Below are 12,972 nucleotides of genomic sequence, written 5' to 3'. Positions count from 1 at the left end.
TAAGAGTGAAATTTGATTATTTAATGTTCTTGAAGGATATTAGAACCAAATGAAAGGAACACAAACGTCTCCTGTATCTCGTGTCTTCTTATCTGTCTCTCTTGGGGTTGCATGCTTTCAGTGGAGTGCCTTGCAGCGGTTGATGTGTATCCAAAACAAATGATCTTCTAATGTTCTTCCACTGTGAAGACAAGTTTTTGTTTCCCCGGCTGTGTCCATCCAAGTACAAAAAGCCGCCGTGTTGGTCACTGTGGAATCCCTGCACTAAAACTACTTGTAAAGGTCATGCAAATAGAAAGAAGTGGAAAAAGAACTGGTCTTCAACAAAACTGCTAGCTGCTACAGGACCTTTACATGTGAAATGACCTGAAGCAAGAGAAGCTGTTTTGACAACATCAGCAAAAGTAGCCAACACACACAAATGGCTCAGTGAGGAGGAAAAATCATAAGGGGGTATCTTTTAGCTGGAGGTGACACAAGAAACTTAACAAAAAAATGTAGGGCTGTCAAATGATTAAAAATTGAAATCCAATTAATCACAGTTTTCAAATTAGTGAGTCATGATTAACTCATTCAACCCCTTCGTAGCGGTCATTTTAGATGATTTTGACAGATTTTTCAAGGCACACAGAATATTGTGTTCTATGGCGATATAAACATGTACCTGCCAAAAGAAAGATTAGAAAAAAGTTTGTTTGTACAGTTTTCCGTTCTTTAGTAATCAGCAGTAGAACATAGGTACGTTTCAGGAAAATATCAGTTCCCGACTAAAAAAGGGAGAAAAACAGCTTTGTGTGAAAAGATACATTTCAAGCATAGCTTTCACTTTGACACAATTTTTTTTAATTTTGTGACAGCTGAAATATATAAACAACTGTACCACAACACAAACAATACAAAAAAGGGTTGTTTTACATCAAAATAACAATTTATTTACAAATATAACACCATGAACTATTAACAATTTTCACATGCGTGCGTGCGTGCGTGCGTGCGTGCGTGCGTGCGTATGTGTGCGTGCGTCCTACTTCCTCCTTGCTGTCAAGTGTGTTTTCACATGCAAATGTTCCCTGCCGAGCTCTTATCAAATACACTTCTGCCACCTTGTGGCTGTTTTTATAGCTTCAAACTGCTGTAAAAGTGACATCTATTAGTGTGCAGTTGCGTCATCACCTCTTTTAGCCTATGCATAAAAGACGTATAAATACATCTTTGGGATTGGGTGTTGGGGTTTATAAAGGTGTGTGTGAAATATTCCCATTTTTACTGTATTTTACGAACAGAAAGCTAAATGACAGGACGCAATTCTATATATTTGTATGTATTAACAGCTCCAAATGAACTGAAAATTTAAATCGAGCTAAAAGATACCACGCGGGTAATATTAGTGGAACTTTTGAATCGCACTTTAGCCACGTTATTATGAGCCATGAAGGGCTGCGTTCAAAGACACCACATAACTTAAGTTGAATTCACTTGTTTTTTTTAAATTTTGTGTATTTCTGAGCATATTTAAAAGCAGCACATTGTACTTCCGCAGTAAATGTTACGTTAGTGAGAGATACGAATATCCACTTACTCTTCATTGTCTTTCTGTTTATTTAGGCCGCATGTACGCGCATAGTAAAGACGTTGTGATTGTCGGAGTGTCAGTGAATGTACCTCGCTGTCGTCTAGTGACTGAGGTAAGTATCGTTCCCAGGACGAGCTGACTAGAGACATGGTTGAGAGTTGCTGTTGATGTGTTCAGGTCAGAATAAAGATATTAGGGAGCGGCAGACGCCGTGGGACTCTGTGGGGACGCTATTGTGGCTCCGTCTGCCGTCACAGCAGAGAGATGTGGCTTGACAGGATGCGCATGTCTTAATGACTCCCTGAAAAAGCATAGGGGTTCATCTCTGGAAAACACCCTTCACCCCACTTTTTTATTTTTTATTTCTTTTACTTTGGGAATGTTCTGTTGGGGAAAGGTGAAATAGCTTTTTGATTTCTTTACTGTGACACGGTCACTTAAACCCGCATTACACTCATATACAGCATTTAATGGAGCACGTCTTAAACATCTGCTGAGGCTTTAAAGGCACAAGATTTAAGGATGACATGTTTGTGTGTAGCCAAAGAGCATACCATATATGTACAGTATCCTCACAACAACAGTGACCTGGATTTCAACCCAGTGGAAATTAATTTATACTGATAAGAAGTCTTGACAACTGTTTTTTTTTCATAGATGTGGTGTGGTCTAGTGGTGTCATAGATGGATTAATTATGCTTTTACATGCCTTTAGCTAGCGATGAGACGCTCATACAAATGAGATCTTTTTTAATCTTTGTTGCTAGGCAGAATTAGTGGGACAGAAACCTTAGTTGCCGATAGACCAATGGGTAAATAAATGAGATTAGACAGGCAGGCCCGCTCACTATCACTGTAGGGATTATGGATGTTTGAGAATACATTGGTACAATCGTCCCTCGCAATATCACGCTTCAATTATCGCTCGCTCGCTATTATGAGTCAAAACATACTGGAATACAAGTGTAATGGAGTATTCTGGTCACTAGGCAGCAGTAACGACACAAAACCTTGAGATTACCTTACCTTACATTACATTATGGCATGTTCGACATGATAGAGTGAAACAAGGTTCTCCTCCCTTTCCGTGCGGAAGTGGTGCGTTTTTGGCTTCTTAAGTTTAGAAGAAATACATTTGAGGCTAACTGGTTAGCTTACTAGCTTGTTAGCTCACTAGCTAGCAGCCGTCTCAAGTCCCTGCAGCATAAGAGTTGCAATGTGGTGTAAACAATGAAAAATACGAGTGTAAATGTGATTGTAGGGGTGTTATTTCATGTCTCCAGGGCTCTAATGATGTTAAAAAACGTATTTAGAAGGCTGTAAACAGGTTTTATATGCTCTAACTACAGAAATATTCCATTTATGAACAAAGAATAAATTGAATCCTATATAGCGGAAATTCATTTGTTTTAACTGCTTTAAACAAGGGACGACTGTACCTCGGTAACGAGTTTCCATGTTCGGCAAACGTGCAAAACTGAATACATTTTTCCCCATAGGAAATAATGTAAATCGAATAAATCCATTCAGAGAATAATTATAGTTATACCTGTACATGCCAAAAACAATGCAAAGTAATTGTAAATGAGGATTTGATGGAATGTTTTGTTGATGCGGACTTCCCTTACTTGAGGGGTAGGGAACCTATGGCCTATCCTGGCTGACTTCAGGCAAGAGGCGGGGTACACGCAGGGCACATATAGACAAACGACCATTCACTCTCACATTCATACCGAAGGACAATTTAGAGTTGCCAGTTAAACTGACCTGCATGGTTACTCATGGTAGGGAAATTTGAATGCACTCTGAACTTGCTTTGGCCCCGTGGCGGGTTATTTAGCAGTCACACTCAACGCACGGACGCTGAGTCAGCAACACATAGGGTGCTTTGTTGGGCACTTGACTTCGTGGAATGATACACGACAACGCAAATGGACTAATTTGTTATGTGCAGTGCTGGTTAGGTTACTAATTAGTAGTCAAGAAAAGTAATTATTGGGAAAAAAAATTCAAATATGTTGAAGAATTCAGGTTTAGCTTTGTCCTGGCGTATGCCGATTACAGTTCGGCTGAGCTTGTAATGTGCAATTCTTGACCAAAGCGCTAGGGGGCAGTGTTTTTCTGAGAATGCATTATCACAACTGTTGACTAGCTATTTAGCTTGTGTAGTAGTAATGAACAGAAGGTGTCGAATGACAGAAGGTCATAGTTGATATAGATATCAGTGCATAATAACGTGCCACATTTAACTACTACCTGTGTCAATAATTTTGTGTTAAATGTAAATCCTTATGGGAACTCTACAATAGTGAAACACTGCTAGAATATCGATTTAAAGCAATTTGTGCATAAATTAGATTAACAATAACTTGAGAAAGAGCTTGTTGTTACCTGTGAACTTTTCAGCGATTTGTCATTTTACTCCCGAGTAGGTAATCACTGAAATCGGACCAAAAAAAAAAAAGCCCACAAACCTAATATCCATGCTAATATTTCAGCCCCTGCTTTAATCTGTCCATGTTTTTTCTCTAAATACGTGATGTCTGTCCAGCATTCTATCACCACCGCAGTACAGTCACAGCTGTGGTTATTCATGAGCTGTGTTCTCGTCAAATTAGCTCATAAATGAATAAGAAATAGGCCACCTACTGTCATGTGATCAGTCTAACCTGCTTTTGACTCATCTGCATGAGGTTGAATCAAGAGCAAACCCGTTTTTCTTACCTATATAGCTTTATAAATCATACTATACAAGTATTCTTCACGACACTTGTTGGAATGTATGGGCTGACCTTCAGCTCATTCCTTATTTATGTCTAATAATGATGACAAGTTCCCTCAACTTCCCCCTGAAAACTAGCAGGACGTCGTTGTCAGACACTAAATCCTCCAAAGCTTGTTTACTACTGCTGGAGGTCTCTACTTCAGGAGAGGAGGACGGAGACAGAGCTTTTTGTTTGGACAGTAAACACTCCCCTCGCACAGAAAACACAGGAGCCCAAGTGGAAGAACATTTCTGTTTTTCTTTCCCCCACTCTGGCTGACCACGCCCACTCATGATGGCCACGCCCACACCATGTGGGCCAGTGCATGCTGTCACACAAGTGAATTGGCTTTACATGTGGATTGGAAGAAAGATGCATGACATTAGTGTTGTAAGGCCAAAAGGGATGATTTCCAAGTATTTTTGTACTAATACTCATAATAAAGTGGTATATACTGTATAAGGTTGTCAATATGCACCCTGTGATTGACTGCAAACCAGTCCGTGACCTTGCCCAGCATCAGCACTATAGAAAATGGATGGATGGACAGCAATGATTACCTTTAGGTTCTGACTTTTATGTTAGTTCTTGCAGCCAGTGGCAGAGTGATCAGAATGGAACATTGTGAGTGAGCTTTAAGCTTTTTAAAAAATATGTCTTATATAATAAACACATATATAATGCCATACATCGGTATGTCTTTGCAGAGCATTTTGCGACTTCCTATAAGAAGATTGACAATGGTCACCACCTTCATTCCTTCATTGACGATGATGATTGTGTGATTTCTTGCAGATTGTCCTTCCTGCCGAATCGTAGCTACTGTGACAACGGAAGAACGATACTGGCCAACGAGCAGGAATCCCAGGACTTTCTAGAACCACTATGAGGAAAGACTTTTCCACAAGAGGACGCACTATGATGCCAAGTGTCCTCAACTGGCCTGCCTCCTTTAAGTATGGTTATATTTAGTTTTTTATATATATATATATATATATATATTTAACAAAAGCATCGTCACTGGTGATCATTCTAAGACAGGGGTCCTCAATTTTCATTTGGCCCGCCTAAAATCACCCAAATAATGTCAAACATTCAGTCGATCCTGCAAAGTGCTCGTTTATGCAGTACTGCCTTCGCTCTGCGGGGGGCAACAGCGAGGCGTCCGCGACGCGTCAGCATGAGGCGGCAGTAGAAGAAGACGGCCCGCATTTAAACAAATATGGCGCTAGCAACTCTTAAAAAAGAAAAATAGACACTGGAAATCGGACTTTTAACAGCGAGTGGACTACAGAATATGCTGCTAGGAAGCCGATGCGTTTACTTTTTAACGAAGTAAACCCCGTTTGGAATTCACTTTCAGACGAAACGCTGTCCATCCGTCCTAATTGAACATTTTGGACCCGTTCAAGACGAGACCTGAGTGGCTTGCTGCAGTACAGGTAATATGGGTCGGTAACACTGACACAGGCTACCAAATACACATACTGTATGTATAAATGTGTCCATCGGAATATTTCATTTCTTTACTTTTTAAATGACACCATCTGGCCCTCAGTGCCTGCCGAGAAACATTTGGTCAAATGTAATTGATGATCCCTGTTCTAAGATCTTCTCAAGTCTGGATAACAGGATGCAAAGGCAGTACAGGTGCTTTATTGTTTTTGTCTTCTTCTTTTAAAATAACCGTGGGTCCAAATTTGACTAAAGTTTAGCTTCTTATTGTTGGCCCGTTTCTTTTACCACCATTGACTGTCTTTAAATGGCCACACCGATGCAACAATATATATATATATATATATGTGTTTTTTTTAAGAGTACACTTATATATATATATATATATATATATATATATATATATATATATATATATATATATAAGTGTACTCTTAAAAAAAACACGATATTACAAATGCCCTTATAAAATGCTGTTGCACTTTTATTTGTTTCCAGATATGTACAGTACTTGTTTATGGGTAAGGTATTTATGATAAAGATGTTAAGATCACGTTTATCCTTTGTGTTTTAAAATCAGTGTGCCCCCTGCGGAAAAAAGACCAGCAAAGACAGGAAGTGTCCCACGTACTAAATAGACATTTTTACACGCAAAACAAACGAAATAGTTTGGATTCCAGAGTCTTAGTATGCACGAAGAGACACTTATGGAAGCCCGTTTCCGCCACTGAAAGGGAAAAAACAAACAAACAATGGCAAGTCAAGTCATTATTATGAGATAAAAAGCTGAAATGAGATTTTTTTTTAAGTCAAAATTATTAGATAATAAAGTCATGAGATTAAAAAGTCAATTATGAGATAAAAAATTTAAATTATGAGAGAAAAAGTCAAAATTACAACATAAATCGTACTTATGAGATTAAAAAGTTAAAATTATTAGATAACAGTCATAATTATTACCTAAAAAGTTAAATTATGAAATAAAAAGTTGAAATGATGTGATGTAAAAAGTCATAATTATGAGATTAAAAATTGAAATGATGAGATGAAAAGTCATACTTATGAGATAAAGTCGAAATTATGAGATAAGAAGTCATAATTATGAGAGAGAAAGTGGAAATTATGAGATAAAAAGTAAAACATTACGGGACAAAAAGTCATAATTATGAGATAAATGTGGAAATGATGTGCTGGGCTCGGCGTGCAAGCAGCCCAGACAGGAACAGGAAGTGGAAAGGAGTGTTGATTTTAGGCAAGGAGCAGATCTGTTGCTTTTTCCACAAATGGAGTTAGAGTAACAGTCGCACTATGAATGCCATGTTACCTGGTTTCCTTGTTAATTTAGCTAGCAGCAGAAGTGTAAGTGAACAAGTTAACAAAGACGAATACCCGCGAGTCCCAGCTCGGTAAAGAACTTGCGAGTTTTGAACGATTCGGTCAATACTCGACCATCACTATTGAAGAAGGTGGCACATGCAGAGTTTGAATCCCATAATTTAGACTTTTTAGCTCATTATTAGAGTGACATTTTATCTCATATTTTTGACTTTTTAATCATAATTATGACTTTTCTATCTCATAATTTATCTCATAGTTTTGCCTTTTTAATGTCAGAACTTCAACTTTTTTATCTCATAATTATGATTTACCCTTTTTTTTTTTTTTTTTTTTTCAGAGGCTGCAACGTGCTTCCATAGACTTAATAGTTCCATAGTTCAAGGGAGGGGGGAAACATGAAGACATTTTTTTCTGGATTCCACTTAGGATTTTGTCCTTCCCGTCTTATTTCCCTGAAGGTCACAATAGCATTCTCTTATTAGGCAAATATTTCTTGAGTTATTTAGTTAAAAAGTACTTTTGGATCTTCCACACTGGAAGCCAGAATTGAATTTGATGTAATTGAATTGCAACGTGAACAATACACATCCGTTTCTATGGAAATGTAATTAAAAATGAAAAAAGTATCACTTTGTAGCCAATGTTTTCAGGCTATGAATCCATCTACGTGAGTAGATACATTAAAGTCCTCAATCTTCCCATTGTTGTCTGTCTTCACGGCTGCACTAAGGAACAGTTAGTGACAACATTTGCAATAAACAGACTGTACATTCCTACAAGGCGTTATTGCTGATTTATAGTTGAGGTGTCTTGCAACTTTCAGTGATGGTTCCCTCGAACACACTGACCACAACGTTAGGTACACCTGCCTATTCTACTGGGATCCAAAGAGCTGAGGTTGTACGTAACGTTTAACGTTATTATTACATTATTACAACATATTTAATGTAAGTGATTGTATGTATTATTGTGGCTGTGGTTTGCACTGCAATCTATTCAGAGCCCTTGTAGTTTTGTTGAAAGGACAGATTTGATCCACTTTTATTCTACTCATGCAGGTGTACCTAATGGCACCTGTGGCAGCGCCAAAGCCCATTGCAATCCCTTCCTTGACGCTGGCTGACTTTGTTGACGTTGTTCTTATTCAAGTGCATTTTTCCCATATAGGAAATAATGTAAAATGGATGAAAAAGTGAAGAAGTATGTGTTTTTCTCACTCTTAGAGACGTTAAGCATTACATAAGGAAAGAAAAAGGAAAATAAAATAACGCCTCACCATCTGAAGACGTCCTTTCCCATGTCCGTTGTTTCTATTACAGGTTCTTTGTGGAGCTGCAACAATTAACGATTAATCCAATTAATCAACAACCATTTTGGTATTCGATGAATCATTTTTTTATTTAAAAATGTAAATATCCTCTGATTTCAGCCTCTTGTGTTTTTTTATTTTTTTTATTTATTTCCTGAGTCATTCATGCGAGCGGACCTCTTATCTGTGTTTGCTTCATATTGACTTGGTCCATCCTGGGCATAACCGATTATACGATCAATCGAAACGACAAGCTTCAGATTAATCGACTAAGAAAGTAATCGAATTCTGTGGTTACCATCGTACTTTGCCATCGCTGCTCCCCTTCTGTGTTGGCCTCACGAAAACACAGAAGGGAAATCCAAACACACTTGTGGAGTTCACGACTTAGATATATACTTCATTAACTTATCTTTTATTTTTTTATAGTATATAATTTATCATTTTTAGACATTTAAATTTAAAATGCTATATGTATATTTAAAAGACATAGCTTTGTGTTATTAGTATCAACATTTCAGCATTTTTTTTTTACATTGTGTTTTTTTTTCTCTTGTTTTACTCATTTTTGCTGGGTTTTTTTGTTGTTGTTTTTTTTTACAAATGGGACAAGCCAATAAAAGGAATGGACCACTAATGGCCCCCATGCCAGACTTTGGACACCTCTGGTTTCCATGATCCCCAAGCTGAAGTCCTCCAGAAGTAACGACGATTTGAACCCCAAGTCTTGTTAGATTTTTGAGGCATATTTCTCCTGAAAATGTTTAGTTGAAGTTAGCGTTCAACTTCGGAGCTTCCGCTGTTTTTTTTTGTTTTTGTTTTATTCATCAACCTTTCTTACTGCATACACATAACGTGTCTAAAAGAGTTTTTCTTGAACAAAGTTGTTCTTGTCCATTTTGCCCTTTTCTGCAACGTCTATTGTATGTGGTGGAGGTTAAAAATAAACTGACAGTTTCTACAATATTGTTGCAAATTGCCTTTTTTTCCCCCCCACAGCCCCGCTGCCTCAGTCACCGCACAACTCAGTGTTCTTTATTTCTGAGCGCTTCGGAGCCAGAGGAAGCAGTTTTAGCAACAAGAGATCAATGGAGCTCCATTTTCCAATCATTTGAGGAAAGCAGAAGATTCCCCGAGTCTTTGTGTCACTGCTCCTTTCATTAAAAACAGCATAGACACAAATGAAAGCGCATTAAAACAACATGAGCATGTCTTCAGAGGAGGGATTCATTATTCCGTGTGGGCTTGAGACATTTTTAACAAGCCTTTGTCAGCTTGCACACAAAGGCGTCATCAAGCGGCCTATTCAGTGACAGTAAACATTCTCATCAACAAAACAGTGATTGGCACTGAAGCCGGCCATTAACCAATCAGAGGAGGAGTGTTTTATTGTGTGAAGCCTCTTCAAAAGCTCTCACTGTTGCATTGACACACAAAAAGATCATTTTCCAGCATCACTTATGTTTCTGAAAGTGCATTCTCACGTTGACACACTTTTTTTTTAAACCTTGAATGTGGTACTGGTTTTTGAGGAATGAGTCACTGCATGTTGCTCATAAGCAGATTTTCCCAAAAAGAGGTGGAAAGCAATTTGCTGTGGGATTTATAATGTTATTTGAATAAAGTCCAGGGGATTTGGGGACTTTTCTGCTTCCATGTGGAGGTCAGGTCCACTATCAAAGCGGTAACACTGAAGCCCTTGCAGGCGACTGTAAATAGATCCTAAATTGATTTGTTTGATATGAAACTAAAATACGAGCAGGTATGAAAGGAGAAGAGAGCATGAAAAGGTCTGTCTAATAAATCCTACAACGCTTGAATATGATTATATTTGCTTATGTTTGCATTCCAAGAATTATGGACACCGCAAATTAAATCAATTTCTTTAGCTGCTCTATCGTTTTTCCCCACTAGATGTCACTGTAAGACAGTCATGAGATTAAGCTGACAAGTAACCATACTTGCCTCGGTCGTGTCATTTATCCATGTACTGTATGGGAGTGGCACGTGCATCGTGGAGGTGGGCGATACTGCATTCTAGGGCTCTGAAATTATTTGTGTATTTATTTATTTAAAAGGGGAAGGTGCATATTCATGAACACTTACATGTAAATATGCAACAATTAGCCCAAAGACTACTTCACATCTGTGGTCCCTGGCAGGTCAAAGAATGAGACCCCGAGGAAACACCAAACCGTCACACAAGAGAACTGTACATTATCGATCAAATTTATCTTATTTATTATGTATTGTGTAAAACTAAGACATAAATAACATCACATTAAAAGCACAAAATTAATGCCGACCCATCATCCACCAGTTCAGGCCTGGAGTTTTTCCAGAGACATTATTACCTCGCTGTTTGACGTGTGTGGTAAAAGGCAGTGTGCTAGCATGAATTAACTTGAGACAAATGTGCACATTAGCACTCAATAAGTCATCAAAACTTACCTTTATGCATTCCCACATAGTATCAGCATTTGACACCAAATAGGAGGTGAAAGAAAAATGGTAAAAATACAGTAGAAAGTACAGAGAGAAAGTTAGCACACCCACGATGGACATGCGTCAAGTACAACGGATGTAACAAAGAGAATCCGGCCACTTTTCAAAATAAAACAAAAATGGAAATTATTTTTTTTTCTGTTTGTGCGGCCCGGGGGTTGGGGATGCATTAAATGACACCAAGTAATTGAACATGTAAACACATGAGTGTAGATTTTAAATTATCAAATTATGCTTCCGCAGTAACAGTTAACGTTTGTGGGTGATAAGAATATACACTTATTGTTTTTCTTTGTCTTTCTGTTTATTTAGACCACATACACACAAGAGAAAAACAAAGTTGTGGTTTTTCGGAGTGTTCATGAATGCATCTCGCGGTCGTGTAGTCGTTCCGAGGAGGACTACAGACGAGTTTGTGAGTTGGGGATCCATACTGTTATAGAATTGGTGTTGGAATTGCATTGCTGTGCATGTGTTCAGGTCAAAATAAAGTTCTAAAAGCGCGGCCTCAGCATGTCCTCATAACATAGAGGCGTATGACTTGCCGTGGTCGGTTTGAGTTAATGACTCAAAAAAATACCCTAATTATTAAAATAAATTGGTTGCTGATGTTAACGCGTCATTTTTGACAGTCCTAATAGAAATACCATAATCTATTTAAAAAAAAAAAGAAGTTATGTGAAAATAAACAGAAGAGAAAACTGAAAAATATGGATTTCATCATGCTAGTATTAGCCCGATACTTATACCGCCTTGGTGTCAATATTCGGATTGATCCGCCCACCTGTAACGCATAGCAGTGTAGAGACGCTTGGTTTCACGTTGTTCTTATTGTACACGCTTGTTGTTTTTTCCGAGTCGTGTGCGTTCCACGGAGTCAGCAGAATGCCTTTTTAACCTTCCACTGGAGTCATCAAATGATGATTAATTTGAGCTGCTCCCTGCACACACACACACACACACGCGATGACAGAAGTTTTGTCAGGGTTAATAATAAAACATGAATGCACTTTACTCTCCACTGCGGCTGTTAATAAATAGATGATGGTTTTGTAATAGTAGAGCAGGTTAACAGGTGGGTTCTATTAAGTAGAACCCAAGGGAAGATGGATGTTTTTTTAGTTAAACTAATGTTAACAAAAGGCCTTTATAGCATTTCTTCTGCAGGTACAGTTTGTTTTGAACCTCTGGTGTGCACAAAACAAGCAGACCACGTGAGAGATGGTCTCAGTTTGGTTCACTACATGGAACAAATGCAGAGACCAGCAGAAAATACGCATTACTGTACTTTTAAATGGTAATAATAAATAAAGTAAATCATGAATTAATACATGAAGGAGCAAAAACTGATAGGGGTGTCCCAATCCGATATTGATATTGGCAAAAAATTCTTACCGGATTATATCAGCCTGCATCTAAATCTCCGATATTGGCACTCCGATACAAGCAGTCGATTCCAGACTCCGCCCCGGCACATCTATCCTGCAGCGGCTGGATAGAGCCCAAGTGATCACAACAACAGCGTGTGCTAACGTGTTAACAGAGTAGCAAGGATGTCACGCGTGTGTATTTTTTGGCGAAGTCCGAAAAAGACGTTTGCAGCTGAGTGCAAAACTTGTCATGCACAAGTTTCCCGTGGTGACACAGAACTGGGGAAGTTTAATACGACCAACGTCATTGCGTATTTGAAGCAGTGTTAGACGGGAAACTCCCACGGGACGACAAGAAAACTTAGCTATAACAGAAAAGATGACCAGCCCCTGTCGGTGGGGAGTAAAGTTGAGTTAAACACTTCATTCAGCACCTCTAACCTCACTATGTTATGCCTACCTGCCACTACAATGTTGCTACGTTGCTATGTTGCTATGTTGTACCCCAGATGCCAGGGGTGGAGTACCGGGAGTTTTCCCAGTGGGCCAACCAAAAATGGGGCGATGGACGGCCGTTTTTTTATTGTTTGTTTTTTATTGCTGCGCCTCACTGTTATGCTATATTAAATTAAACTGATACCGACCAGACACTAGGAC

General features: G+C 38.5%; 1 protein-coding gene across 5 annotated transcripts in view; it reads left to right on the top strand.

Moving 5' to 3' along the window:
* Positions 1–9,387, top strand: part of si:dkey-247m21.3 (5-hydroxytryptamine receptor 4) — a 54,904-nt gene extending 45,517 nt beyond the window's left edge. For 3 of the 5 annotated variants that reach the window (XR_008566567.1, XR_008566566.1, XR_008566564.1), the window contains 2 exons: positions 5,134–5,294; positions 7,469–9,387. Coding sequence is in view for 1 of the 5 variants with exons in the window: in XM_054757605.1 (XP_054613580.1) it covers positions 5,134–5,227 (94 nt within the window). In the remaining 4 variants the exon portion in view is untranslated. Of the gene's footprint in view, positions 1–5,133; positions 6,135–7,468 lie in introns of those variants that run through there. The other 2 variants (XR_008566565.1, XM_054757605.1) reach the window with 2 other exon arrangements.
* The last annotated feature ends 3,585 nt before the right edge of the window (positions 9,388–12,972 follow it).

Source organism: Dunckerocampus dactyliophorus, chromosome 17 (genome assembly GCF_027744805.1).
Source record: "Dunckerocampus dactyliophorus isolate RoL2022-P2 chromosome 17, RoL_Ddac_1.1, whole genome shotgun sequence".
NCBI lineage: Eukaryota > Metazoa > Chordata > Actinopteri > Syngnathiformes > Syngnathidae > Dunckerocampus > Dunckerocampus dactyliophorus.
This window is presented reverse-complemented; position numbering and strand designations above follow the sequence as displayed.